Genomic DNA, 27,341 nt, shown 5'->3' with positions numbered 1-27,341 from the left:
AGTACTTTGTACATACATGATTATATTATTGTTAAATATTAACAGAAATATTCATTAACACTAAAATTTAATTTCATATAATTCTTGTCTCCAATTATATCTATGTATGTTTTTTTTTTTTAACACTAAGAGAATCTACTTGATTTCACAATAAATTATTTATTGGAAAACTCGACTGAAAAAAAAAATTGTTCATTTTATTTGTAAAATAATTTGGGGCAAGGAGGCCTCCGCTCCTCTGTTGCCCCGAGGCCTCCAGACCTCTAAATCCGGCCCTGCTCGAGGGTGTGACGACATGAACTTTGTGTCGGGGGCGTGCCTGGCTTGGGACATACGCCAACGACGCGGGGGCCGGAGGGAGACATCTTGGGCAGGCTTCCGAACCATGTGGACGCCAGACCTGCTGCTGGCAGCGGCTCGGTGTGTGTGTGTATGTGTGTTACGTACAAGTTGAACTTGGTAAGCTAAAGAGCAGACGTAATTGCGTTAAATTCTTTCCCTGGGGTGCACATCATTTAAATTCGGCTCCGATGCAGTGCTCAGCTCGGCACTCGAACCCACACGTGTCTTGCGAGTGACTGGCCACCAGGGGCGTAGCCAGGGGGGGGGGGGGGTGTTTTAGATGTCCAAACACCCCCCGAAATATTATATATATATATATATGTGTGTGTGTGTGTGTGTGTGTTTGTACTTATTACAAAATTTACACTTGTCTGGATGTTGCAAATGCACTTAGATGAAACTAAGAAAGAACCCTTGAGCCGATAACCCTTAATATTCAGCAATGAGTTTTCAACAGTGTCTCGTTAAAAATATCATAAAGTCGGGACACAAATTTATGTTATTTAAATTCAATATTTTAATTACGAAAGTCCTTAAACAGCACCAAATTGCACATTAAAATCAAAACTTTTCCGGGGGAGGGTGTAAGTAAACACCCCCCGAAAAGAAATCCTAGCTACGCTCCTGTGGCCACAGAGGCTGCCGGACACAACTGACTGTACAGACTGGTTCGACCGATGAAAACGAGCTGAGGGAAAAAAAAAAAAAAACTAGCATCTGTGAAAAAAAAAAACTAGTAAAACAAATAAGATGCTAATAAAATAAAAGTGAGATAAAAAGAGAAGACGAAAGAAAACTCAACAGTGGACTTACGACACTGTCAGAAAATTTTCATTTTTCGATTTACGAAGAATGTTGGTTACAAATTATCAAATTATCTTCGTAAATTTACGGCTAGGTTCGTAAATTTACGAACACTGAGATCACTTACTTAGAACATGAATTCAAGAGTATGTTCTTAGTATAACAAAACATTCAAAAACTGGTTAAGTCTACAGCAAGAACTCTCTTCTTTTGTCCCCTTGTTAAAAAAATAAACTTACGGTCGGAATTAAAAATACAGAGTTGTTTCTACAAAGATTCAGTTACTTGAAATTACCAACTCTTCGTTTATTTCATTGAAATTCTTCGTAAAAAAAAGTCCGTATATTTACTGTAATTTTTAACAGTGTAGAATGAGTTGAACATTGTTTAGGAGCTGAAAAGCTACTTATTTATTTGACAGGCGTGAAGAGCTAACGACTGCAAAAACGCTTCTGGACTAATTGAATAACCGGACGTTTCCCTAAGCGAGCACCGAATAATTTCAGTCCCCATCAAAGTTTGTTCGTCGGTATCATGTCCACATCGACGGCTCTGGTTATTTCGGATGCTTGGAGATGGGCGAGAGAGATAATCCCCGGGTGTGTTTCCCTGAGAGGAAGATAAACACGCTTTACAGAAACGCGCTGTCACCGGGACCAGGTTGCCTTGCCCTCGTATTTGAATATTGATAAAATCACACGTGGCTCTCGCCGGGACCCGAGCGAAAATTTCCTTACGTCCGCAACGTTTAAAATCGACGTGTGTTTTCTTTCACTTAAATTATCGCTGTTTTATTCCTCCGCGCGGCTCCTCTGCCCCGACATTACAGCTCGCAGAGCGCCCTGTTGTAAATATTAGCATTTCCCTCGTGTGGCGCGGGCGACGCGCCGCCAGAGGTTCGCGAGCTCTCCGCAAACAGCGCTGCTCTCTCTGTTTGCGCCAGGGAGGAGGGAGGCCGGCAGTTGCCGCAGCAGTCTCGGCGTCTCGGGCACAGGCTGGCTGGCAGCCTGGCGGGAAACGACGAAAGTTCGTTCTCGAAACAACCAGTGCCACCAAAAGAAATGCGGACAGCAATTTCAAAGTTCCCGCCCTTTGTTTAGTAGTTCGTTTTCCAGGGGTGCCCCCCCCCCCCGAACACTATGAATCACCCCCCCTTACCTAATGATGTCCCCCCCGGAATTTTTTATGCTATTTTCTCAATGATTTACTCAATGATTTTATAATATTATACCTTTTTAGTATTATATTTTATCACATTTTGCATTAATTTAAACTGATTTTCTAATAATAATTTTGGTCATATCAGGTAATATTTCCATCCTGAACCGACAGATAACTGCTTTTGTTGAGGAAAGTGCGGGGTTGCCAATTTGATTTACAAGATCCCTTTCAATTATCAAAGCACCAGAAACGTATTTTCACATTAGAAGCTACAATTATATAAATAATATATACATTTTTCTCGTCTTTTAACCACCCCCCCCCCCCTGAAATTTTAATGACGCAGTCTGCGTAGTTACCCCCCCCCCCCCCCACCACCCTTGTGGCCACCCCTGCGTTTTCTACTCTGTCCAACTCTTCTTCCGGAACCAGGGCCGGATTTAGGGGAGGGCAACCGGGGCGAAAGCCCCGGGGCCTCCACAAACGGAGGGCCCCCACAATAGAGACATCGAAAAAAAAACCTTTCAAATTCCGACAAGTAAACACTAGTAAACATCTTTTCCTTTGATATTCTTTTTTAGCTGTTTTTGCCTTTACCTACAGTACTGTGTACATACATGATTATATTATTGTTAAATATTAACAGAAATATTCATTAACACTAAAATTTAATTTCATATAATTCTTGTCTCCGATTATATTTATGAATGTTTTTTTTTTTAAATACTAAGATAATCTACTTGATTTCACAATAATTTATTTATTGGAAAACTCGACTGAAAAAAATTGTTCATTTTATTTGGAAAATAATTTGGGGTCAGGGGGCCTCCGCTCCTCTGTTGCCCCGAGGCCTCCAGACCTCTAAATCCGGCCCTGTACGGAACCATCCTTCTGTTTCCTGTAACCAACCTGTTTGTAATTAATGCATGATATGTTTTAATCCCGCATGTAAGTGCCCATGGTTTTTCCCTGTGTCTATGCAGGGCCCTGGGCCTTGGGCCCAACTTATCTAGTCTTAGTCTAGTATAGTCAGTGAGGGGAGTTAGTCATGGCTTAAACGTTGCCATGGCTGGCCAATCCCCTCCTAGCACATGGTGCATGCGACCTCTCCTGTTTGGCTTAAACCCTGCGTATAGGCTTCGGCCTGAGACGCACTTAGTCTCTCCCTAACCCAGACCCCTCCCAAACACACTTAGGTTTTAGTTAGGTTAGGAAAAAAAATTGGTTGTCTGTAAAGTCGGTTTACGGACGATAGTTTAACGTGACAACGTCATAACAAAACATTGATGAAATGATTGCATACTTTTATGAATAAAATTGAATCATTTTATTGAATTATCACTATTTTGTATGGATTTAAAGAAGGAGTAAAATGAAATCTACAATTTAATTGATAAATTTACTTTTATTTGCACTCATTAATTCAAATATGTTTATTACTTTAACGAAGAGATTATTTTAACTATAACTTTTATACATGTTTGATATTTCACTTCTTCCAATCCGTGTTATTCTGTTAAGGATAGGACGATGATAGGAAAAGTAGGAAACGAATGGGAGTGTTTCAAGTTTAATGTGCCTCGGTAAAGTCAAATCGATGGTTGTTCCAATCGAGTGGAAGAGAGATAGATGCGGCGCAAGCGTACAATGAGCGTAACGGGACACTTTTTTTCGTGCGTGCAGCCGGCTTTCATCGATTTATTAGACGTTGTCACGTCAAAAAACGTCTCGAGCGGCCCCGGGTCTCCCTCGCGGACCTCCGACGGGAAGACTCCGGTGGCCGTCCTGACCGCTCCGGTGGCCGTCCTGACCGCTCCGGTGGCCGTCCTGACCGCTCCGGTGGCCGTCCTGACCGCTCCGGTGGCCGTCCTGACCGCTCCGGTGGCCGTCCTGACCGCTCCGGTGGCCGTCCTGACCGCTCCGGTGGCCGTCCTGACCGCTCCGGTGGCCGTCCTGACCGCTCCGGTGGCCGTCCTGACCGCTCCGGTGGCCGTCCTGACCGCTCCGGTGGCCGTCCTGACCGCTCCGGTGACCGTCCTGACCGCTCCGGTGGCCGTCCTGACCGCTCCGGTGGCCGTCCTGACCGCTCCGGTGGCCGTCCTGACCGCTCCGGTGGCCGTCCTGACCGCTCCGGTGGCCGTCCTGACCGCTCCGGTGGCCGTCCTGACCGCTCCGGTGACCGTCCTGACCGCTCCGGTGGCCGTCCTGACCGCTCCGGTGGCCGTCCTGACCGCTCCGGTGGCCGTCCTGACCGCTCCGGTGGCCGTCCTGACCGCTCCGGTGGCCGTCCTGACCGCTCCGGTGGCCGTCCTGACCGCTCCGGTGGCCGTCCTGACCGCTCCGGTGGCCGTCCTGACCGCTCCGGTGACCGTCCTGACCGCTCCGGTGGCCGTCCTGACCGCTCCGGTGGCCGTCCTGACCGCTCCGGTGGCCGTCCTGACCGCTCCGGTGGCCGTCCTGACCGCTCCGGTGGCCGTCCTGACCGCTCCGGTGGCCGTCCTGACCGCTCCGGTGGCCGTCCTGACCGCTCCGGTGGCCGTCCTGACCGCTCCGGTGGCCGTCCTGACCGCTCCGGTGGCCGTCCTGACCGCTCCGGTGGCCGTCCTGACCGCTCCGGTGGCCGTCCTGACCGCTCCGGTGACCGTCCTGACCGCTCCGGTGGCCGTCCTGACCGCTCCGGTGACCGTCCTGACCGCTCCGGTGGCCGTCCTGACCGCTCCGGTGACCGTCCTGACCGCTCCGGTGGCCGTCCTGACCGCTCCGGTGGCCGTCCTGACCGCTCCGGTGGCCGTCCTGACCGCTCCGGTGACCGTCCTGACCGCTCCGGTGGCCGTCCTGACCGCTCCGGTGGCCGTCCTGACCGCTCCGGTGACCGTCCTGACCGCTCCGGTGGCCGTCCTGACCGCTCCGGTGGCCGTCCTGACCGCTCCGGTGGCCGTCCTGACCGCTCCGGTGGCCGTCCTGACCGCTCCGGTGGCCGTCCTGACCGCTCCGGTGACCGTCTTGCTTCGGCGCGACTGCTGTGAGCCTCAGCCGCAGCTTCGAAACAATGCTTCACACTGACTGGCGATTCCAGTAGCTCGTAAATAAGGACGTGTGTGCATTGGCGCACCCAGGGGGGGGGGGGTGTGTTTAAACCTTATCTTAAATCTTAAATGGACATTCCCAGTCCCAGCAAAATAGGTACGATGGTCTATGGGCAGCGCTCAATCGACCAAACTTTGTGAGATGTTTTCATGTCAGTGTACACATTATGGTGTTAGTATTACATTTGTAGTCTGCTACCGTAAATTACTTTAATTTTGTTACAAATTAGTTTGTGTTATATAAAAACTAAGAATTGTTTGTGCGCTACGTTCATCTCAATTTTTGTATAATTTTGGACTGTATTTAGCAGTTTTAACTAGACATTATATGTGTGAATTTTATACCCTTTGTTTTTACTCGTGGAGTGAACTTAATTTGTGTGTGTGTGTGAATGCACTAAAAAGCAAACCATCATTGTCAGTGATTTAAGTTGCACAGAATGTAGACTTTTACGCCTGCTATTATTCTCATGGTATTAAAATAATACTGATTTTGAGCGGACGAGACTCTGGGGTTGATAAAGGTATCTTTGTTTGATTCTTGTCTTAAAAAAAATTTAGTACCGTACTAAAAATTATTCTTTTTTCTACCAGCAGTATATTCAGTAATTAGATACAAAAACTTCTTAAATAGCACCAATTTTCACCTAGAAATCCAATTTTTCCCGGGAGAGGAAACCGGTGTTCCTTCATAAAAAACAAACTTCAAACCCCCCCCCCCCCAAAAAAAATTCCTGGGTGCGCCTCTGCGTGTGTGTGTTCATAATTCGTGTTTTTGTCGTCATTTTATTACAGAAAACGTATTTTTATCTTGTGTGAATTGTGATTGGGGGAAAAAAAAGATGGCTCCAGCACCTCAGGCCGCTCTTGGATCCGCCACGGTTCAGGATCTGCTTTAGGGAATAACCTTGAAGCCACGAGAACTAGCATTTACGAAGTTATTGTGATTATCTCTGCACAACCAAGTGATGTAAATATATATATTTAAAAAAAAATCTTATTGAGGTGTTTTTGAGAAAAATTAAATTAAAATATACGAACACACTTCAAGCAAAAAAACACTTAAGTATTGTATGGCGCATTGCACTGAAGTATACAAAGATAGAGCTGTCCTATCTGAATAAGCAAGGACTCGTTTGCACGTGATCATGAATACTTGTTCAAATGGAATGAGTAAATATACATGAATGAAGAATAATGGACACACATCATCGAAGAGCATTTATGCGTCGTATAAAACTTTCAAACCACGAAAAAAAAATACTATATCAGCTATTGTCAAAGAATGTTGCTGCTATTCTAGGTTTGTATCGTGTGTTTTTAAAAATATACATAAAGCATATATTTTTCAGAATAGATTTTCATGCTACATACAAATGATTAGCAATGGCTTAAGTACTGTTCGTAATTTTTCTTCCAGTTAACTACCCTCACCGAAAGAACATTTCAAAGAACTCGTAAAGAAGTTTGTTTTGCTAATTATTTTACATTCTTTTAGAAGATGTGCAAAACGTAATTATTTGTTCTGTGCGTAGTTCATTACCAGAATCGCAGCTTATTCTGAAGTACATTCCACACAAATGTGCACGGAGTTCACGGGTCTCACCGCACACAACGCTGATTAAACAGGTCCGAATGAAGAATCGGCTCATTCCTAGTTCCGCCTAAGTATATGTTTTGTTCTCGTCTCGGTTCAACGGCCCGCCGCAGAACGCATGGTAATTAGGGGCCGTTCGGAACTAATTACAGTTCGGGGCCGAAGGGTAAAAAAAAAAGACAAAACACTGGAAGCCGGAAAATAAATAATCACAACATGAAAGTACACATAATTGCTAATTGCGAGATTATGCTTTGTTCTGCCGACCAGAAAGAAACCACATCATTTAAGGCTTCTTGCTTTTTTAATGTTCGCATCTATGTCATTAGGGACTCGTTGCCTAACTACGCTATAACTAACATATGCAGTGTTATCTCGATCAAGCTATGTCGCTTAGGTAGCTGCACTAGGTCTGTTATAAGGGATACACTGTTAGACATATCCACATTTAATTTACGAAGCACATTGGTTAAACATTGTTCAGGAATATTCATAAAATTAAAAATATATTCGTGAACTGAGTTACTAAGTTTACTTTCTTTGAACATGAACTCATGACAATCATTTTGCAATTTTAACAAATTCTCAGAAATGTTTACATAACCCAGGGCCTCAGAACACCCGTCAGACATCATGTTTGTCCAGATATCCTGTTCCAGCCGCCCAAACGCCGCCAAGATGGCGGAACTGGCAAGCAACATGGTGGGGAAACTATCCGCCAATCAGTGCCGAGGGCGTGGCCTGGTGACAGACACCAGTTCGCAGCGCGCACCGGCCAATCAGAGGCCACGTCCTTCCCGCTGTTTCGCGCAGCCAATGAACGACTGAGTTGTACCGTGTGATTCGTCGCGCCATTTCCCTACTCGGATGTTATCTTTACCATTCTTGAAAAAAAAAAAAACATTATTTTGGCACGATTAAAAATAATTTCTCTGGCATATCCTATTGCAGGTTACACTGGCTGGCACAGAGAAACCTCAACAATGGGCAACAAATATGAACACACAAACACACAGCGAACAAGCCAATATCAGGTAATGTCAAAAGTTAAAATCATAGAAAGCACAGAAAATCCCGTGGAAGGAATTAGAAAAAGAAAAAAAATGTTACAGCACAGCCGAACATGGCGGGCTGACAACGAGAACTCACTTGCAACAAGAGCATTGAATACAGAGCACAGCGACGCATAGAACTCAGCGATGAAACTTAACAGATAATTTGGACAGCACAAGGCGACAGCGCGGGTGAACAATGTATTTTGTCGTTGTTTTGTACAGATACTACTTACTTCCTTACCATATATTTGGCGATGGAAACTAAATAACTTCGAAGAGAACACGAAGTACCCTTTTCTTATACCTAATGAAATACAGGGACAGTTAGCGGATTAATTTCGCGGCAGATATAATTCAAACATGTTTTACCTTCGTGCTGCTTCTGTGATTAGGTCACCGATTACCTGAAGAACTCTTAGTCGGTGGGAAACCCTCAACCAAGGACCAACCGACCTACAGGCATCCCATTGATCAAGTCCCCCCCTCTCCAATACCCCCTCATCCAGACTCTCTCAACACCTCACTCTCGCCATCCCTCTCTCACTCCCCATCATGCCTTCCTCCCCCTATCTCCTCCCCATTAACCCTCTCACAACCTCCTCTCGCCCTCCTCTCACTCTTTCTCTTCCCCTTCACCCTCACAATATCCCCTCCCTCACTCTCACCATCCCTCTCTCACTCCCCATCTTGCATTCCTCCCCTATCACCGCCCCATTAACCCTCTCATAACCCCCTCTCACCCTCCTCTCACTCTTTCTCTTCCTTCACCCTCACCCTATCTCCTCCCTCTCTCTCACCATCCCTCTCTCACTCCCCATCTTGCATTCCTCCCCTATCACCGCCCCATTAACCCTCTCATAACCCCCTCTCACCCTCCTCTCACTCTTTCTCTTCCTTCACCCTCACCCTATCCCCTCCCTCACTCTCACCATCCCTCTCTCACTCCCCATCTTGCCTTCCTTCTCTATCACCACCCCATTAACCCTCTCACAACCCCCTCTCGCCCTCCTCTCACTCTTTCTCTTCCTTCACCCTCACCCTATCCCCTCCCTCACTCTCACCATCCCTCTCTCACTCCCCATCTTGCATTCCTCCCCTATCACCGCCCCATTAAGGGGCCCGCCTCGTCAGGGGTGAATGTGTGTTAGTGAGGCGGGATGATAAGCGCGACGCTCGCTGGTGCTTCCAGCGCGGTATAGCCTCTAAGCGCAAGTCTCTGAACTGGCGCGCATTTGTCTCGTCGTCACAGGATAACTGTGAAATTTGAGCGGTGACCGTAACATTATATGGCGGAGAAATAAAGATAAAGGTGTTATGCAAGCCCCTTAAGTGCTTTCAAGAATCTGTACTGATTGTTTTATGCCTAAAAATTACTCTGAAAACACGCGTTTTAGGCATTTTAACGCTTCTAAAAATACAGTTTAAAATCTTAATCCGAAATTAAAGGTACTTTTCGGTCCTCAGCGAACTCTTAAATGCTATTCGTAAATAGGCCCCACTCGGATATCTTGAGTAGTTTTGAAATCGCGTTGTTTTTCCTGAAGCTCTGCACACCGTATGTGTGCCCAGGTAGGCGGGCCCCTTAACCCTCTCACAACCCCCTCTCGCCCTCCTCTTACTCTTTCTCTTCCCCTTCACCCTTCCCGCAACCTCCTGCCGTACACCCCTGCGTGTTGGAGCGCTGACGGAGACAAACACAGGGCGAGTCTGGGCTCCGCCGCTCGCCTGTCGGTGCTAACGGGTTCCGTTTCCGGGGGCGCAGCGCGGTGTTTGCTCGGGCCCCGCCGCCGCGGCGCTGATCGGCCGCCGCTAATTATCGCCGATAAACAACTGGCCCGCCGCGGGCTCCCGGGGGAGCGGCCACGCCCACCGCCAGACTCGGGCTCCCACGGACCACCTCTCGGTGCAGGTGGCGCTTGGGGACTCGCGGGGTCTCGCGCGCCAACTCCTTAGAGTTCACTCGCCCTTTTTGAGAAACTCACATCACTGGCAAGCCAAGTTAGAAATATCTCAAGTAAGACACCAATGAATAGAGAGCTGTAAAATTTGCGATTTCAAATCCCTAAAGGATAGACTCCATGATCCTCTATGCACCCGTGCAAATTACATCTGCTGATTGGTTACCGACTCGTAACACCTGTTGACTGGAATGATCGTGATTCGCTAATTCTTCTGTTAAAGATTTTTTTATTGGCCCAGAGTCCTTCAGATAAACTGTGGCCCAATCACTGGAACAAAATAATGTCAAAAGTATTTGGAATCTATCCTATCACGAAATGAATCCGCGAATTTTACAGGTCTCTACCAACGAACAAGGACATGTTTCCCAAGTGTGCACAGGACTGTGGAATCTAGCCTAAAAGTAATTGAAACAGCGAATTTTTTTTTCCAGTCCGTAACTATCAGCTAAAGAAGTGCCGGATAAAGGGAAACCCTGTCGAACCTCGCACTAAGTAAGCAGCCAATGAACAGCCGACATCAGCCCGAAAGTGCGGAGGGGACTGTAGAGTCTATCCTGCAGGTCACTGAACCCGCCAATGTTTCAGAGGTTTCATATCTCTGTTAGTGATTGAGGTACAGGCATCTGTACACACCCTGTAGACCATGAGCCAGTAACAATTTAATAGAAACTGTGTGACCCAATGAAATGCAACCCAGTCAAAACGATTAAAAGCCTCTTAAGAAATCTCCCTTAAAAAAATCCTGCATAATGAGATTGGCTCTGTATTATTCGTGAAAAAAAAATTGAAAGCTTATTAGACTACATTAGGGCATTACCGTGGTAGAGACTGTTTCCTTGTGCTGAAAGAAACCCAGCCAATCACTACACACATACAATGCTACAAAGTTTTAACACATAGCTGGTTCGGATATCTTTTCGCTAAAAATACACGGCCTTACTTATAAATACATTTATTCTTTATTTAAATTTTCCTTTCAGGAAGTTAAAAATTATAATTTACTTACGAGATACTTAATAGGTATTTATTGTATTTGTCAACCTAATTTTTCTTTCTTGACACCATGGGCTGTAAAAAAATGCACTGTAATTTCTTACCCCAGTATCGGCCACGAAGCAAGCTGCAGGGGCTTCGTTACGCAGTATAAGACAATTATGTATAGCGCAGTAGAGTCTAGCCTGGAGCCAAGACAATATGCAAAATAGACGTGCTCCGCCCCTTAGAACATACATAACTGCTTCAGTCGAAGTGCGGTGAAGCCCCAATCAAATTCCCCTGCGACGAGTTACCGTCGATATTTAAGATGAAATTTGTGTTAAGTCAGGATATGCGGGAAATAAATATAGCATTGACTGCCTTGTATGTTTGGATTGTCGCTGTCGGGGAGCGGCGGGGCACTCGACACTCAGCCATAGTGTCCCATTAGCGCGTGATTACTGCGGGCTTCGTCGGGGCCGAGTACACACTCGACTCTCCGCGGCAAGTGCGGAGCACGAGTGGCAGCCCGTGGCTAGTCGGGGATCACGACCAGAGTGCAGTGGCGGCTGTGGAGTAGCGCTGCACGCCGAGCAGGGCTTGCTCGCGACTGTACACTCCAGCATCTCGCATCAGCCACCAGCCGCCAGCCACCAGCCACCAGCCACCAGCCACCAGCCACCAGCCGCCAGCCACCAGCCATCAGCCACCAGCCATCAGTCACCAACTATCAGCCATCAGCCATTAGTCACCAGCCACCAGCCACCAGTCACCAGCCACCAGTCACCAGCCACCAGCCACCAGCCACCAGCCATCAGCCACCAGCCATCAGCCACCAGTCACCAGCCACCAGTCACCAGCCACCAGCCACCAGCCACCAGCCACCAGCCATCAGCCACCAGCCATCAGTCACCAACTATCAGCCATCAGCCATTAGTCACCAGCCACCAGCCACCAGTCACCAGCCACCAGTCACCAGCCACCAGCCACCAGCCACCAGCCACCAGCCATCAGCCACCAGCCATCAGCCACCAGTCACCAGCCACCAGCCACCAGCCACCAACCACCAGTCTCCAGCCACCAGCCACCAGCCACCAACCACCAGTCACCAGTCACCAGCCACCAGCCACCAGCCATCAGCCACCAGTCACCAGCCACCAGCCACCAGCCACCAGCCATCAGCCACCAGCCATCAGCCACCAGTCACCAGCCACCAGCCACCAGTCACCAGCCACCAGTCACCAGCCACCAGCCACCAGCCACCAGCCATCAGCCACCAGCCATCAGCCACCAGTCACCAGCCACCAGCCACCAGCCACCAACCACCAGTCACCAGCCACCAGCCACCAGCCACCAGCCATCAGCCACCAGCCATCAGCCACCAGTCACCAGCCACCAGCCACCAGCCACCAACCACCAGTCACCAGTCACCAGCCACCAGCCATAAGCCACCAGCCATCAGCCTCCACTCCAGATTCGGGAAGACATTGGACCCGTAACCAGAGACCATAAAAATTCACGGATTCATTTCATAATGGGATAAAATCCTAATATGTATATTTGCAAGCTGCTTTCACTATTGGCACATAGCTCGAGACTTGCGTATTTAGCGAAAATATCTTGAGACTAGCTGATAGTTAAAACACTGTAGCATAGTCTGTGTTCCGTTACTGGGCGAATTTTTCCCAGGTACATGTCGACTGTTACAACCCCGATCACAGTGATTCAGCGTGGAGGCAAACGCGTGTGGCTCGGCCAAATAAGGCAACGACTTCTCTCGCAGATAGCCGCCAATCACAAGGAAGAAACCGCTGGTGCGTGTCTACTTTGTTGCAGTCTAATAGGTAGAGACCTGCAAAATTCGCGGATTCATTGACCTCTAGGATAGACTCCACAGTCCTTTAAATACTCGCGAAAAATGACCCCTGTTCATTGGCTACTGACGCGTGAGACGTCTCAACTAGGCTGTCCGTAATTCGGCACTTTCTTGGTTTAGTGTTTCCCATTGGCTCACAGTTCCCCGGATAAAATGTGGGCCAATCGCAGAAGCGGTACGAAGGTATAGTTGTTTTGATGCTAGCCTATCGCGAAATGAATCCGCGAATTTTGCATGTCTCTACTAATAGGGTTAAGAAATTTTCGCGAAAAATGCTTGCGCCCCCCCCCCCTCCCAAACATAGCTTATAGGTAGGGACGCATCTTTCCAGACCGTACTCATCATCGTCTGTTGTGACCGCGAAGTCAACGAGACTCTAACCCCAGTTGATTGATTTGTTGAATGTCCGTTTCCTCTTCCCAAGACTCGTTTGTCAAAGGCGTACGCAGAATTTAATTTGTAGGAGGAGGGGGGCGAATTTCTTGCAAATTTTTTTTTTCATTTGTGGGAAGGTGATGTATTTTTTATGATTTCCGTATTCCCCCCTCCATCACCCCTCCCTTCGTGCACCCTCGTCGTTGTCGCTGATTGGCCGAGCGGTTAGCTAGGGTCTCGTCGGCGGGGGAGGGGGGGGGGGGGGTGCGGGGAAGTGTCGCGCCGAGGATATTGCTCGCGACGCGGGCGGAAATGAAGAGCAGTTTTCTCCCTCCACTTCCCCTCTCATCAGCCACCCTGTCCGTGGCCGGGACTTCATTTCCTGGACCGCGATGGCAGCTAACTTCGTGTCCGGCGAACGGCTTCCCCCTCCACTTCCGCGGCAGAGACGGGCGTAGAGGCAGCTCGATAGAACGTTATTTCATCCATTTTTAACTATTTTAATTTGCGTTCAGAAGGGAGGGAGACCTCTGTCCCTATATTCCCCCCACCAACCAAACCATTTTGGGTCCTCTACAGCACAGTGCGACGCGCGCTCTAGCTGCCTCGCCGCAGACAATAAATAAAAACAACGAAACAAGCATTTTTAAAAAGGCTGAGTTCAAGATGGCTGCCTGTCTGGGCCGCCAGACAGTGTGTTGAGCTTCAGGTGTTGACGCGCCATTTTCAAACAGCTTGATATTTATTCAAAGTGTCTGATTAAGTATATATCATTTAATAGCTACTGCACGTGCCTATACAAGTTTCGTTTTACGGTTTCGTATTTAACACGTGTTATTTTGGACAGTGAAAAGGGATAATATGGGATTTTTATTTCACGTATGACGATTTTAGGTGTGAAAAATTCTAAACACAGTATTGTAAGTGGTATATGAAAGTGCAGGTAGTCCTTACCTTTAATATCCAGCATCAAGTCTCATAGAGCCGGTAGAGTGAAATAGTGTATACCGTGTCTGTCGCGCATCATGAATAGAAACCCGGAAATTTCGCAGATTGTCTGGCTTCAGGGTAGGATTCAAAGTCATAGTTCTGCTCACCCATGTTTGCTTCCCCACTGATTGATTTCTTAGCGAGAACACTTTTGTCCTTCCTTGTTAATTGCCACTACCTTATTATCGCACTTCTCTTCTAGCTGGGCGTCGTTGGCCCACGGTCGTAGAGGGGCGTGTCCGAATAACTGCGGTCCAATCACGAACACAGACCGAGTGTGTGAAGTTTTGAACTCTAACTTGCGACTAAACCAATGCGCCTAATTTCCGAATCGCTTATCATGGATTTCGAACAATGCGTTAACATTAAGGGGGTGCCTCCCATTTCAGGTCAAGATTTCATATTTATATTAATCACTGATCAACTTTTAGACTTTTTCAATTGTTTAACTGTCACGAAATTAAAAATATAAACAGCCCATACGGTTTGCATAATTAGCTGCCAAAGTTACATTTTTAACGTTTTTGGGCTGTACAAATAAGGATAAATTAATTTACTGCTGAACTGAAACTTTTTAGGTTTAAGTGCAATGCCACTGGCTACTTCAAGAAATGGTTGGAAATTCTTTCAGAAAATATTAATTAATTTTACCTGGAATTTCAAAATTCTCAAATTTGTTATGATTTTGACAACCAAGAAACATGAAATGAGTTTTTGTGATAAGTTTTGTTTGCGAAACGGAGACCAGAAAACTGGTTCGTGCTAAAAGGAAAAAGTTTTGTCGCCATTCCCGACATGTAGAGGACCTCGGCGGAGCAGCTGATGACCTTCCAGGAATGCTTCCAGTCCTGGAGTCAACCTTGGCATGAACGCGCATCGCTAGCTAAGGAACGTATTTTGAAGGAGCTTAGTTCAAAATTGATGGAAACGTATTACTGTATTCGTAATACAATTTTCCGCTGTATTGTTTGATCACACCTCGTATTCAGTCACACTGTTGGCGCTTGGCACGCGTGTAACTAGCTGTTCAACGAGTACAAACATGCCTCATCATTTCCTCTTGCACATGATTAAGTCGCTTTTCCCAAAAGTATTTATTAATAATAAACACTAAGTCAAAGGGTTAAAGATTCTTTATTCAGAAAATACCAACACCTCAACATGGTAATCAAACCTTGGCTACCTGTTAGGTACTGCAAAATGCCTCAGATGGACATGTAATATCAGAATGTATCTTGTAATATCATGCTGTATCTCCATAAGAACTTGTAAAGACGGAACGTAACACCGCAGAGGTCAAGGGTCAACTCCCCTCACGAAGCAGGGGAAGTATCAGTGGAACTTGGTGGGGGTCGTTGCACACGAACCCTGGGAAGCGTTGCACACGCACACTTGATCACACGGCCCTCAAGCAAGGGACAAAGGGCACTCCTGTGCAGCATATATCAGAGAGCTCATCAATAGGGGCAGGCATTTTTCGCGAAAAGCTCTGAACTCTTATTAGACTGCAACAAGGTTTACCCGCACCTGTGGTTTCTTCCTTGTGATTGGCGGCCGTCTGCGAGAGAAGTCGTTGCCTTATTTGACCGAGCCACTCAGGACGCGTTTGCTTCCGCATTGAATTACTGTGATTGGTCTTGTAAGAATCGATATGTACCTGGGAGAAACTCACCCAATCACGAAACGCAGACGGTGCTACAGTGTTTTAACTTTCATCTAGTCTGGGAATCTTTTCGCGAAATCTGCATGCCCCTACTCTTCAACTAGTTTGTCAGAGTTCTCCCGGCAGTGCCGGGCAGCAGCCACTAGGGGAATCGTGGTAAGACATCCCATGGCTGATAAACACCTCTTGGAGCATCGTGGTAAGACAGCTCCATAGGGGAATCGCTGTAACGCTGTAACGCATCCCAGGCAGTGTGCGACGTTCGTACACTGTGTGAACTCTCGTCTGAATGTGTATAAGTCCGCAGCAATACGTACAGTGTATCTAAGTGATATTGTATAAAGAACTGTTCAACAAAACGACCTCACTACCGGCATGAATTGTCATATTGTGTTATTGCACTTTATTATCACACCCCCACACTACCTTCAAGCAATTATGGACTGTATGCATCTTCCCAGCCGCTCGGGATAGTACATATTTGGTGTCAGTTTTTAATCTCTATTCCAATTACTCAGTTATGTGATATTGCAATAACTTTGCATAGGTATATACAACAATATGAATACTAAACACTACAACAAATTGTTAGACCTACAGCGTCTTTTGTACACACTCCTCTCCTCAGGCTATTCATCCCTTGGCTACTTGGTATTCCCATTTGCTACTTGTTTTTTACAACCGTGGTTACAACTATTTAATGTCCCTTCTCAGTTAAATTTTTTTTGCCATTCTCTTCATCGCCTAAGACTTAATTTTACACTCACTTTTAATGCAATGCGATTTTTAATTGACTTGTTAATGCCTCTTACCACATACTACAAAATGTTTATTACATACCAGAAAATTTTTATTTTCAGCAGAAAATAACCATTTAACATGGAATACGTAGCATTTTGAATATTCCTTCGCAGTTATGGGAATAAAAATTAATGGTTAGGGGGGTTAGGATTGATATCGTAAAAGGTTTTCAACACCTCTTTTTCTTGAGACGATTTACAAATTTCTTGAGTTCTGCGGGAGTAGGTTACTAAAAGGTTCGGTGCAGTAGGCCATAGTGCTATTACTCACACTTTAATGTAATTCACAGCGAACTATAAAAACGAGATCTATTTAATCATTTATGACAATATTTTAACCAAACTAAAAATACGTAATGTTAATCAACAACATGAAATTCATTATGACAGGTTCCGCAACGCCACGGCAGACATCCTAGCCACTCCGGAAATAAACCACACATCTCACATATTTTCAAATCCGGGAATTTACTAAAGCGACGAAATTCGCAGTGTTTGTAGAACTTCGTCCAGTCGCCTAGTGTTCTATTTTAAATATTTTCTTTATTATTTACGATAAAAATGTTTTCCAGCACCAACTTCAAAGATGCATTCCAGCATTGGAAAGCTCTTTAGTCGGTAAGTCGTATTAGAGGTTTCAAACTTAATTTGTCGGGATGAACCTGAAGTCGAATTTTGTCCGTCAAATTCAGACTTATTCAGTATGTACGTCCATTCACCCGCATATGCTCGAAGAGACGCGAGTGGACTCACTTTGCCGCGGTGAATAGTAGTTAGACAGTTATCCTTACAAGTTGCGATCAAACACAGGGTCTGTAAGGTCACACTTTACTAACAAGTAGAGAGCGGCCATGCCTCGTTCGCCATTGTCCCCCCAGGCTAGAGACTGGAATAATTTCGTGTATCCATTTCGCGGTAGTCTAGAATTCAAGCAGCTTTACCTTTGAACTGCCTCCTTGATCGGCCCGCAGTTCTTGTGAAGGACTCTGGGCCAATGAAAAACCCTGGCAAGCCAGGTTAGAAATATTTCAACCAAGCAACGAACGAGGAAGGTACTGTTTCCCAAGTGACTGCGGAGTCTATCCTAAAAAGTAATTGAAACCGAGCATTTTTTTTCCAGTCCCTACCCATAGCAAGAGACCGGAAAAGTTCGCGGACTGAATGACCTTCAGGATAGACTTCACGATACTTTGCACACTCGGGCGACTGACTGTCACTAGCTCATTGGCTGCTTGTAAGTCGTCTCGACTAGGTATCCTGTGATTCGTTACTTCTACAATTGATGGTCTCTAATTGGCTCACAGTCCTCCAGATTAACAGTGAACCAATAACAGGATCAGCACAAAGGTATAGTTATTTGAAATTTGGAATATCACGAAATAAATTCCTCGAATTTTTCCGGTCTCTACCCATAGCTAATACCTAGAGACCGGAAAAATTCGCGGATTCCTTTCGAGACACGCTGGAATCCAATCTCGTTTAGCTTAATGCTGCGTCAGTGATTGGACCGCAATTTACCTGAAGGACTCTGAGCCAATGTCAAACACTCTACAAAAGAAGTATCGAATCATAAGAATCGCAGCAAACAGGTGTCCCGAGTCGGTAGCCAATGACCAGGTGATAGTTGCCCGAGTACATGGAGAATCGTGGTCATTGAAACCGCGAATTTTTCCAGTCCCTACTAATACCTGCTCTCATAATACCTATCCCAAGAGAAGCAGGGTTGCCACGTCGACCTCGGGTAACAACAGAGGCTCAGCTCAGAATAATTTCTTGATGAAGCACCCCTCGAGCAGCCGTCACTGACTGCCACTGGGCTATCATCACAGTCATGGCGGACCAAGGACCGAGCACCAGACCAGGACATCGGTAACCCCGAGGTCCGGCCGGAGTGGAGCCCACGGCCTCCCGTGTCGAAGCTCGTGTTGCTAGTTTATTACTGAGGGAGAGCACGTCAGTTGAGAGGCTATGTTTGAGATACTGCGGGGTCGCGGTTCACGTCCCGACACAGCCATCACGATGGCGGGAGTCCGTGCTGAAATGTTTCTTTGCCACAGGCCGAGGTAAGGGATTTCTTACAGGCGAGTTTGGCGCAGGGAAGCTGTCTGCCGCTGGGTGCTCTGGCGCAGCAACGGTGGAACTTACTACCGTGTTTATGAGGATGGACGAGAGAAAACTGAATAGTTAAGTGACTTCCGTTTGCAGAAAACTGAAATGAACAGCCCTTAAAGGAAGAATATATGAACACCATCGTAGTGAGGTTTACGGAATATGATGGTAAGGTATGACTGGGGTAACAGGGTATTTATTTTTGAGTATTTATAAAGGTTTACATTACATTACAAGATCTACATTTAATAAACCACATTTTCTTGTACGTTGTAATTTTGTTTGCTTTAAATTATGAAAGTCGTTATTATTTTTCTTATTACTGGGTATTGGCAGGAAAGAAGAAAAAAAAAGGGGGGGGGGTATTTAAGGTTAGAGTGTACAATTTATATATATATATATATATATATGCTTTATCTTCGTTCATCTTCGGGATCTTTCTGTTGCATAATACTTTATTTTGTGGGGAAGCAGTTAATATTCTAATGTTAGTTTCGTACACTTTACTACACAGAATTTAGAACACGGACATAAAACAAAATTAAGCATATTTCAAAACAAAATTTAAAACCAATAAGAGATAAATATTTGATATTTATTATTCAAAATCTAAACGTACTGGAAGGTTTAGCGTATATTTAATATTTCAAGTTAAATATCGTAAAATTCCTCCTTGATAACATTAATACAAATGAATGTGTCCTTTCGATCGAACACCATTATGTAACTGAACTAGCGGTTTCATAGTCTTCGCTGGAGCCAGAGTTATTGCGCGGAATAGTTGGGTAGCAAAGTAGACTTGAAGCACATCACTTTGATGGATTGGACTAAAGAGCTCTCAACATGCCCTTGACTATAGCCCGTCTCACGCTTTGATTGCAGTGCACGGCTTATGGCGCGCGCTGTTGCCACATCTCTAGAGAATGGAAAAATTTTAATTTTCATTGACCTCCATGATATACTACACAGTTCTCTGTACACTCGGGCAAATAACGCCATTTCATTGGCTGCTGACTTGTGAATCGTCTCAACTAGCTTGCCTGTGATTCGATAATTCTTTGAGGGTTTCCCGCTAGTCCAAGAGTCGTCCGGATTAACAGTATAATAGCAAAAGCAGCTTAAAGGTATGTGTGTGTGAAATCAAGCCTATCGCGAAATGAACACGCGAAATTTTCCGGTCTCTAAACAACTCTGACACGTTGCGAAGAAGTTAAGGGTCGTGTACTCCTTTGGAATTATGATTGTACAAGAAGCATTTTAAAAATCCATTTTAGTAATTTATAATGTTTTAGGCCTATACCTACCATCACGCTCAAAAATCTGTAATAAATCGCCTCTTTTTAACTTAAAACAAGAAATAATTCAAACACATTCTTTGATACGAAAATTGAAATGTTCACTTGAACAGTAATTAATCAATGCCCAGTACCTTCAATTTCCAATAATAATTATTGAAATTGGCAACAGCGCACGCAGAAACAAGGACAGCGCTTACGGCAGTCGGCGTGTGTTGGAAAGAGAGAGAAAGCGCGCAATCTAAGAGTGGGGACGCTCAGTGTAAACAAGTGGAAGATGTGACCTTGTTTGAAAGCGCGCCGGCAAGAGTTGTCTCTGGCCTGGAACTGAAACTTATCCGTTGAATGATCGAGGCAGTACTCATCTGTACGTCGTGGCCATTTGAACACAGACCTCGCTTTCGGCGAGACTTTACGTCCCGATAAAATAATTAATAAATGAACAAAGGCCTTCCTCGGACACGTCATGCGCGTTTTTAGCTGGCGGCCAGCGTTCAGGAAATAAATATACAGTTCTTTCCACTCCACCTGCCTCTCTCCCAAACCCCCCCCCCCCCCCTCTCCCAAATCACCGGGCCGCGACCCTTCATTAATCAAACAAGTCCGCTTCTCTCGCGCCTTCGCATCTTCAGCCCCGCGCTGGTCTGCTTCGCCGGCCGCGCGAGAGGCATGGAGTTGGTATTGGAAGTATTGGAAGAGTTAACATATATTTAATATTACAATTTAAAATTCGAAAACGGCCGCCTTGATTACATTTTAAAAAAAAAATGAGTATGCCCCATTGGTCGAACACCAACATCTAGCGGCGAAACCAAACTTACAACACTGATCTTCCCAACTTGTAGTAGAATTAACCTTAACCCAGCTTTATGAGCCGTGTCTTGTTAGAGCGGGATCTTAGGCTAACAGACGTTGGTGATTTATAGCATTGACTGGAGAAATTCATAAATCCAAGATGTATTCTATCTCTTCGCTCCCCCCCTCACCGCACTCTTCTAACAGGCCAAACAACGAACGTGTGGCGTCACTTCGCCTGTATTCTCCCTGAGTGTCGACATTCGGGAAGTTTGTTTTTAATAACAAAAAAAAAAAAAAGAAACATTGTTGAAGCGAGCTTTAGAAACATAAGTAGTAAAAAAAAAAATATGGGACATTCAAAAGCTTTTAAGATGGAACGCTAGATCGCCGCGGCTGTTGTCCTGTCCACGCCACTCAGGTAGTTCATCTTCCTGCCACTGTGTTCCCGCTGGCGCTACCGTGCAGTGCAACATTCGGAAGATTAACGACGTCATAGAGTGATTTTCATCTTTCGCATATGTTCCATCCATGGTTGTGGTTGGCCAATACTTCTTTGTAAACAATTTAAGATACGCCATGAAATTTTTTTAAATCAATATTCCCCGCGGCAAGAATCAGCAATAGAACGATTTAAACGTTGACGCACGAGCTTGTCGGATTTTTTGTCCCGCTCACACTAAATTGCACGGGATGGCAAATGATGGATCGGCGGTTGTTGGCACACGCGCCTCCTGGAATGTAATTAAAGGTTAAGAGTCATTATTGGACAATATGATGCGGTATTACATTGATACCATTCTTCCACACATTTGCGCACACGTTCTTACAGTAGGTAAGCCGCGAAGTGATCAAGCTGAGTAGGTGTTCTAGAATGTTAAGTTATTTGAAATTACGAGGAACTCTTCGTTCATTCGAGTTAAACCCTAGGTTGAAAAGTGTGCAGATGTAAGGGTGTGGCCACTGTGTGCATGGGCGTCGCAACCGGGGGGGACGGGGGGGGACACGCCCCCCCCCCCCCAATAGTAAAAGTCTTCAATTTCGTCCCCTCCAATAAAATATTTAGTTTCGTAGTTATATTAAAAATATGATTTCTGTGATATAACCCATATGTTGCGCATGGTGAATTTAGTCCAATCGTGGTAATGTGAGCACTTTTTAATTCGATCTTCGTGTAAAATCAAATTCAGGTCCGATACCGAATACAGATATGTTAACTGTGTGTTTACAAATTTGTTCTCTGAAAATATTTTTTAGAAAAAATAAATTATATATTGCAACCAACTATAATTAGAATATTTAGGAAAGAAAAATGCCTAAAAACCATCCTTTTTGCACCTTCAAACCCCAAATTTTCCCGGGGGAGAGCACCCCCGCACCCCACGCTTTTTTTCCCCAGGGGATGGATATTCCTCAACAACTAAATCAATTCAAGTCCCCCCCCAAAAAACTATATCCTTGCGACGCCCATGCTGTGTGAGTGTCAGGGTGAGCTGTCGGTGTTGGCAGGCCTGCCGCACACCTGCCTCTGGTCGGGGCCCCGGCTCCCGGCACCGGAAGTGGAGACCCGCGCGGCCGGCAAGATGGCGATGACAGTGGTTACCGCGCGGAGTCAGCGCTGGTAATGACACGTGTGCTCAACACGCCCCGCCCCTTCCCTCTTACACTACTCGCTCTCTCCCGTCCCCGCTGCTCCCATTTCCCGCTCGAGAACCAGCCGTCGGCCGACGAGGTGGGATCACGAAACGATCGTTTGTACGCACAAAGCCGCATTCATTCCAACCTCAGTCTCGGAACACTTTTTTTTTGTCTTATTTTATCCGCTCGGGGTAACGGCTCGTTGCCCAGGACGAAATGCCGAACAGAAATAACGGCTGTGAGAGATCCCATCTCCGCCGAGGAGACAGATCATCATTCATCCGCAGGTTTTGCAGCCCGTCTTCTCGTGAGACGCTCGCCAAGTGTCATTTTCCGACAACACGAGGTATCCTCCTTTGTTTCTTTGCTTCGCCGTCTTGCAAGGAGTCGGCGCGCATCGTTTCTCGTTACGTTAGTTCCTTTTTTTATACGGAATGTGAGTCTGCTTTCGACCGAATAACTCCGGCTGCAGGTTCGACACGAAGCATAAAGTTGAAAACTTACATACGTGAAGTTGGAGCTGACCAGCTAGCTGGTTTATTGCAAATGATAAATTATCTGGATAATAATTACTTGGATAATATTCTATAACCACCGCAAAACTTGCCACGGTCGCAAAATAACTGTGGATAACACCCTATTTCACATACTGTTTTCATAAGATCATTCTACGACAGCGACAAGTAGTATTGCGATGGTTGTAGAAGTTTGTTAAATTAAATTTTAACGGATTCTCAGTGTTTCCACTATTACTACTTTCCCTGTTATTTTAACTTACCAGATCTCCAGCTCCAACTTCGAATGCGTATCTCAACTTTGGGAAGCAGTTTAAATCGTAAGTCGTGTGTTTTTTCAACTCATTGTTTTCCCTAAGAACTTGCAGCCGCAGGTTATTGGTCGAATTCTGACTCATGCAGCAAAATTTTAAAATATACTTTTATTTTAAAATAATATTTTGTAAGGGAAATAGAGAAGAAGCAATTTTTTTTTATTTTAGATTTTAACAGTAACTGTAAGTATACGTAGTTTTAAATTTTCTTATTTTGCTGAACATTTTAACACCTCTGTTTTTTTTTTGTGCCAGAGGACTAATTAGAGAATGGACTACAATTTAACGTAAAATAAACACTCGATTAAAAACAGCTTTGACACTCATGCTATACCCGGAACTCAAACCTAGAATCCCTCGTTTAAAAGTTTTCTCTTCGTCCCACCATTGCCACATGTCGGTAAACTGTGGTGAATATTGGTACAACCGTACGGAAGACTACAGTATTTAACTGCAGTATTTCCACCGGCATGATGATGAAAGAAGTCAGTCGCCATGAACGTCAGGCGCCCCGTTGTAATAATTTATGGCACGCCCATTAAGCGTCCATCGCCTCTACACGCAAGGCACTAAACCTTTATTCGCGCCGTGGCTACTAAATTACACGAGTCTTAATTTTATGGTCCTTAAATGAGAACTTAGTTGAATGGGCGGGCCTTTCGTAGCAGACCCATCCAACTAGTAAATTTATATTTTTAGCGGGAAAAAAACTTTTATATTGAAAACCTAGATTTCCAAAAATCTTATTTCAAAATGGAAAAAGCTTTGAAATTTTTTTCCCTCCAAACTAGTATGAAGTTTATATTCTATTTTTTTTCTCGGAAAAACTGACTGTTTGGTTTCCTGTGTATTTCAAACACTTCAGCGTAGCTCACGGACTAGATGAAACTACATTATTGGACTGTTCCGTGGATATATATGTATATAAAAAATAGTTCATTAAAATTACTTCTTTTACCAAGTCTCTTCATGTCTGATTTAAACACTTTCTTCAATAGTCAATACAAAAGGCTTCTTGAAAAGCTAGCTCAACTTCTCCGTCGTAGGTCTAGTACGTGACACCTAGCCTACATGTATTGAAAAGAAATTAAGCTATTTTAAGAAACCTCATTTGTAAGTGTATTGTACGACAAAGTAATTTGTCAGAGAGAACTTACAGCCGTGAAGTAGCGGTGAAAATGTGATGGAACTTCTCAGGAAGTATAACTTGAGTTGCAGCTCTGCTTGATGACACTCGCTTCCTGTGTCGGCCCGGGAGAGGGGAGGAGGGAGGGAGATACAGCGTGTCGCGATAATCCAGTGGGTGGGCGGAGCAAAGGGGAGGGTCTAAAAATACGGCGGTGAATCAGAAAGTGACGACACCTAGCGCCAGAACGCGCTCAGACGTCAAGAGAGAACTCCGTAGCTCGTCGCTTCCGCGCTGTTAGAAATCACGGTATTAATTTTACTGACTTTCAACCGAAGAATTTAACTCAAACGAAGAGTTCTTCGCAATTTCAAATAACTGAATCTTCGCGGAAACTATACGCCGTATTTTGACTTCCAAGTTGCATGTTTCGTCCCAAACAAAGGTAAACACATATGTGGACGAAATGAGCGTGTTATTCTTATCGTAAGCCTAACAGTTTTTGAATGTTTAGTTGATATAAAAAAATATACATTCTTTTGGATTTATTTTCAAAAAAGGTGAACTCAGTTTCCGCAAACTTACGAAGATAGCTGTAAATTAAAAAAATATATATATTTCTTGATAATTTGTAACCAGAGTTCTTTGTACATTTAAGGAGAAAATTTTTAACAGTGCGCGTTCTCATGTCTGCCACCGGTCCATCATTTCTGCTCTGTCTGCAATTCAACACAGTTCATGCGAGGAGTTCTTTACACCGAGAGTCGAGACTCACACGAAGTCAACAGCCAATGAGCAGAGAGCGCAGGTGACTGTGTAGTATATCCTGCAGGTCATTGATCCCGATAATTCTTAGTCCTTAGTCATAACCAGGGACTGGAGAAATTCGCGAGTTCACTGACCTCCAGGATAGACTTCGTGATCCTCTGCATTATCGGGCCAAAGTTTCATTGGCTGCTGGGTAACTTGTGATTCGATGCTTCTTTGATTGAGGGGGTGTCTAATTTGCCCACAAACCTCCAGATGAGCAGTGGGCCAACAGCACACAAGCAAGAAAACGGTATAATTACTTGAATTTTAGCATATTGCGAAATCAATCAGCGAATCTTTCTCGTCTCCGGTCATAATTATCTTTGGTCCAAATGTGATGTTGCACGGTGCCTGTTGCCCAATGGCAGTCCCGAACTGAAGGAAGGAGGCCGTGGACAGGAGCCGGCAGTTAGCTGACCCACAGCCGGTTGAGGGGGAGTGTCGATAGAACTGCGAGCCGATCATCAAAGCGATTCCCCGGGTGGGAATGTCTGCAGTGCGCTCCTTAAGTACAGGTGGGCCGGGTGAATAACACACCGCGATAGGGCCTCGCCCCCGTGTTACGCCCAGAGCGAGGCACCGACGCCCGGGCAGTCTGCAGGCGGCCAGACCTCCCGGGTGTAATGGCACTGTTTCCGCCCCTCTGTTCGCCGACCACTCGGCCCGGCCGCCTCGCCTCGGTCAAGATCACCGTGGACCCCCCGGGGGAGGGGGGGGGGGCACCACGTCCTGCAATCTGCATCAACACACGTCCGCCGCACACGGTCCCAAGTGTACTCCTCTGAATCAATGCAAAATAAGAAGCTAACCCATAGAGAACACGCTTAAATCAGCTGATGTCGAACAGATGGACTCAACTACGAATCTAAACAGTTACAATGAACAACAAAACGACGATAGCACAGATCAGACAGCAAAAGAAATTTCCGTGCAAGGGATTTAGTCATGAAGGATTAACAGCACAGACGAACACGAGTATAGTAAATGCAGACAGACATCAAAACCTTGGAAATCGCAGCAAACACGCGAACACAACGATGAAACCAAACAGGTATTATGGACAGCACAGCACCGACCAACACTGTAGGTTTCCTGTGACAAAACAACTGTTATGACGTTTCGCGAACTGGCATCTGTTGCCGTCATCAGGCACGTCCCGTCATGTGTGCTGCCTGACATTTGAAGTTTGAATGTGTTCGTATGTTCTGTCGTCGTTGTGTTGTCCACCAATACCTGTTCATTTTAATAGTTGGGTCCACCCTTTAAGTCAAACTGAAATCAATATTTACATCTCATAAACTTCTCATCTTTTTCATATTATTTAAAAATCTAATTCCTCAACATCATTGATAGTGGTAAGGGTCATTAAAAACAACTGAAGATAAGGCATAGTTTCAAGAGTTGTTTCTGAGGAACCTACTCTCGCTATTAGAGACTTGATATAATGTGGACCCTTACCATTTCGACAAATTATAACAAAAAATCTGATCTTCAGTAGCTTTACATTGTGTAGTCTTACTCAAATGTACCAAAAAAATACACATTTATAGACACATTCTGTGTAAATAAGTGAAGAATAAATTGTTAAGTAAACGGGTTCTCGGGAACTCGAGTTGATAAATGGCACACAAAGGAAGCACAAACAGAAACTCGCTCACAAAAGAAGGTGATATTTTCAGTCTTTCTTCCCAAAGAAAGCCAGTTGAAGATCAACCCCAGGGCTGGCTGGGGAGGGGGGGGGGGTGATGGATGGTCGACCACTGAGCATATCTATTGTCGCGACGACTCCTGCTGCGCCCTGCGGAATCCTGGGTAATCTGGTGGCCACCCACGCTTGCTGAGAAGCACAAGATGGCGACCTCCCGACCCGCAGGGGTGTAGCGAGAATGGTCTCCAGAGAACGGCGAGGAATAGTCTTTTCCTGGAAACCCAACCTCTATATTCATTTGCATTTCTATTTTTGAAGTTATACTTCCTTAGACGCGTTATGAAAAAAATGATAAAATAATTTTTACGATGCGCGCGCACCATAACGAAATTCAAATAAAAATATG

General features: G+C 45.3%; 1 protein-coding gene across 1 annotated transcript in view; it reads left to right on the top strand.

Moving 5' to 3' along the window:
- The first annotated feature begins 295 nt into the window (after window positions 1-295).
- The window catches only part of LOC134541825 (mucin-2-like), a 68,433-nt gene continuing 41,387 nt past the window's right edge, over window positions 296-27,341 (top strand). Inside the window, exons 1-4 of the mRNA XM_063385520.1 lie at window positions 296-420; window positions 4,041-5,329; window positions 11,579-12,476; window positions 22,394-22,616. Of these exons, the coding sequence (XP_063241590.1) occupies window positions 296-420; window positions 4,041-5,329; window positions 11,579-12,476; window positions 22,394-22,616 (2,535 nt within the window). The remainder of the gene's footprint in view (window positions 421-4,040; window positions 5,330-11,578; window positions 12,477-22,393; window positions 22,617-27,341) is intronic.

This window comes from Bacillus rossius (genome assembly GCF_032445375.1).
Source record: "Bacillus rossius redtenbacheri isolate Brsri chromosome 4 unlocalized genomic scaffold, Brsri_v3 Brsri_v3_scf4_2, whole genome shotgun sequence".
Taxonomy (NCBI): Eukaryota; Metazoa; Arthropoda; class Insecta; order Phasmatodea; family Bacillidae; genus Bacillus; species Bacillus rossius.
The sequence above is the reverse complement of the archived record's forward strand: the minus strand, read 5'-3'. Positions and strand labels throughout refer to the sequence as shown.